The 2,358-nt window shown below is 34.8% G+C and overlaps 1 protein-coding gene across 1 annotated transcript; it reads right to left on the minus strand.

Moving 5' to 3' along the window:
- Positions 1-345: 345 nt before the first annotated feature.
- Positions 346-1,788, minus strand: LOC137830346 (probable NAD(P)H dehydrogenase (quinone) FQR1-like 1). Its single transcript, XM_068637633.1, has 4 exons — positions 1,633-1,788; positions 1,450-1,543; positions 912-1,174; positions 346-813 (listed from the first exon to the last, which is right to left on the minus strand). The coding sequence occupies exons 1-4, from the start codon at positions 1,653-1,655 to the stop codon at positions 582-584; spliced, it is 612 nt and encodes a 203-aa protein (XP_068493734.1). The 5' UTR covers positions 1,656-1,788; the 3' UTR covers positions 346-581.
- Between the last annotated feature and the right edge of the window lie 570 nt (positions 1,789-2,358).

Here is a 2,358-nt window from a genome sequence, read left to right on the forward strand (position 1 = left end):
TATTAATATTTTTTTATTAATAACAGATGTATGTAATGTGATCTAAGCCCACCATTTCAGAATTAACATATAGACTTCCATAAAAACATAAAAACAATTGATTTTAGAAGGAAGTGTTTAATGAAACGTATAACTCAAATTGCAAAATTGAAAGAAAATATACTCTAGAGTGATTTATTAGCGTCGCTGAGTGAGACGCTGGCAGCGAATACCCAAAAGTTGGTGTCATCCATTTGAAGTTTCATTTTTTTTAGAGATTATTTATAATTCTAATAAATGAAAAATATTTAAGAGCAATTAAGCTGTCTTATGTGAAAAAAAAGGTATAATGGAAAGGAAGAATAATTTTTAAGCTAAAGGAGCATGACAAAACATTCTCCCCTTAATTTATTCAGTAAATTTTAATAATGACTGCACCATGTAACATTAAAACATACCTAATACAAATCTTTTTGTTTTAAAAGAAAATAACAAACTATTACATGCAAGCACCTAAAAACAGAACTCAAAACATTGTAGAACTAAAATATAATGAAATATTCTCAAACATCATTTAGTAGTAGAACTTGATTAAATCAGTATTATGCAGCTTCCTTGAGCTTCTTTGTGATGCTGGCAATATACTTCCCCTGGTGGAATGCTTGCTCCAGTTCAAGCTTAGTTGGCTGTCTTGAACCATCACCAGCATAAGTTCCTGAACCATAGGGACTTCCTCCTTTGAGCTCCTCCATCTCAAACATTCCAGCACCAAATGTGTATCCAATTGGAACAAATAACATTCCATGATGAACCAGCTGAGTTATAGCAGTAAGCCTGATATACAAATTTCTCATCTTTAATATTCCGTAAGATCTCATCACTAATCTTAGAAAATTGATTAAGAAAGTATGCGTTTAGGGAGAGGGTCTTACGCTGTAGTCTCTTGTCCACCACCTTGGGAGCTGGTGCTGTAGAAGATTCCAGCGGGCTTCCCTGCAAGCTGTTGTGTTTTCCACAAACCTCCAGTTGCATCCAGAAATGCTTTGAACTGTGCAGCCATCATTCCAAATCTTGTGGGGAAGCCAAAGACAAACCCATCAGCCTCAGATAGCTCATTGGGGGTAATGATCGGTACATCACTCTTTGGTGGTGCTCTCATTTTACCAAGCACCTCATCTGCTAATGTCTCAGGTACCTGTTCATTTAACCAACTCAACACATCAAATTCCAACAACATATTTGGATACAACCATCTTCATTGCACAATACCACATACTACATGAAAACTAGTTACATGATTTCCTCGGAAGAATAGATATTCAGAACATAAAATGGTTCTGCGAGGTCATCATGAACCATTGGAAAGCATGGTTACAATGAATACCAAATTGAACACAATCTGCAAGCTTGTGAAAGTGAAACATCACAAAACTAAAAATGACTCAGTTGAATTACACAAACCACACATGCCTGCCATAGTTTGGCTTCAACGCCATCAACAGAATCAGCTCCTTTCTTTATTTCTTCTGCTAGTGTTTCCACATGGCCGTACATGGAGTAGTAGCTGTTAAATTAGAGTAATGGAAAAATAAAATTATTGATTAAAGATTAAGAAAAAAGGCTTCATGTGAATAATTATAGAAAAACGCATACACAATGTAAACTTGGACTGCCATTGATGATGATCTTCTAAAATCGCTGTGCTCGTGTGCTTATTTAAGGGCTTGACAATGGAAAGGTGCTTAGTGATGAATCGCTGTGTTAACCGTATTTATAGTTGAACATGAGATTTAATTCTGAGAAAGTTGGCTTGACTTTTTAACTACTCTCGTTTTCCGTTATTTATTTTTGACTTTTTTTATTTTCTTTCTTTGGAACAGAACGACATCGTTGCAACAAAACGGTGGATGATGATGATAGGGTGGCGTCATACTTGCTCACCGCAAACTACAAATTAGGGGAAGCTTTTAATAATCACTAATTTGCTACTTCATTATTAATGAAGCATATGAAAATTGGGATATTGGGGTGTCCTTTTTGTTTTAAATAAGTATTTTTTTTTAATAAAATACATAAATTTAAGTTTGGCTTTTTTATGTATATATAGTTTTATATTATATCAAATCAATATAAATTCATTATTTATATCTAAATTCAAAATATGTTAATTGTACTGGATAGAGCGTCCAAGACTCGATGCTTGGTGATCGGGTCTTAGTGCATGGTATAGGCAGGTGAGCTCAGTTGTTGGGTTAGTAAAGTGGGTCATGTGATTGGGCTCAGTTTGGTCAGTAAACCCGTTGTGACATAATTCAACCTTTTATAGGACTGCTAGTAAAGAGTATTTTTGAACCTAGGGGTATGTATAGTACATGTGGT

Source organism: Phaseolus vulgaris, chromosome 11 (assembly GCF_000499845.2).
Source record: "Phaseolus vulgaris cultivar G19833 chromosome 11, P. vulgaris v2.0, whole genome shotgun sequence".
Lineage (NCBI taxonomy): Eukaryota > Viridiplantae > Streptophyta > Magnoliopsida > Fabales > Fabaceae > Phaseolus > Phaseolus vulgaris.

What these genes read in the sequence shown, in the direction of transcription:
- LOC137830346 (XM_068637633.1), bottom strand. Translation starts at nt 1,655, where the DNA reads ATGGCAGTCCAAGTTTACATTGT. An exon ending in GCAGTCCAAGTTTACATTGT is followed by an intron (nt 1,544 to 1,632) that starts GTATGCGTTTTT and finishes CTAATTTAACAG; the next exon opens with CTACTACTCCATGTACGGCC. An exon ending in TTGAAGCCAAACTATGGCAG is followed by an intron (nt 1,175 to 1,449) that starts GCATGTGTGGTT and finishes TTAAATGAACAG; the next exon opens with GTACCTGAGACATTAGCAGA.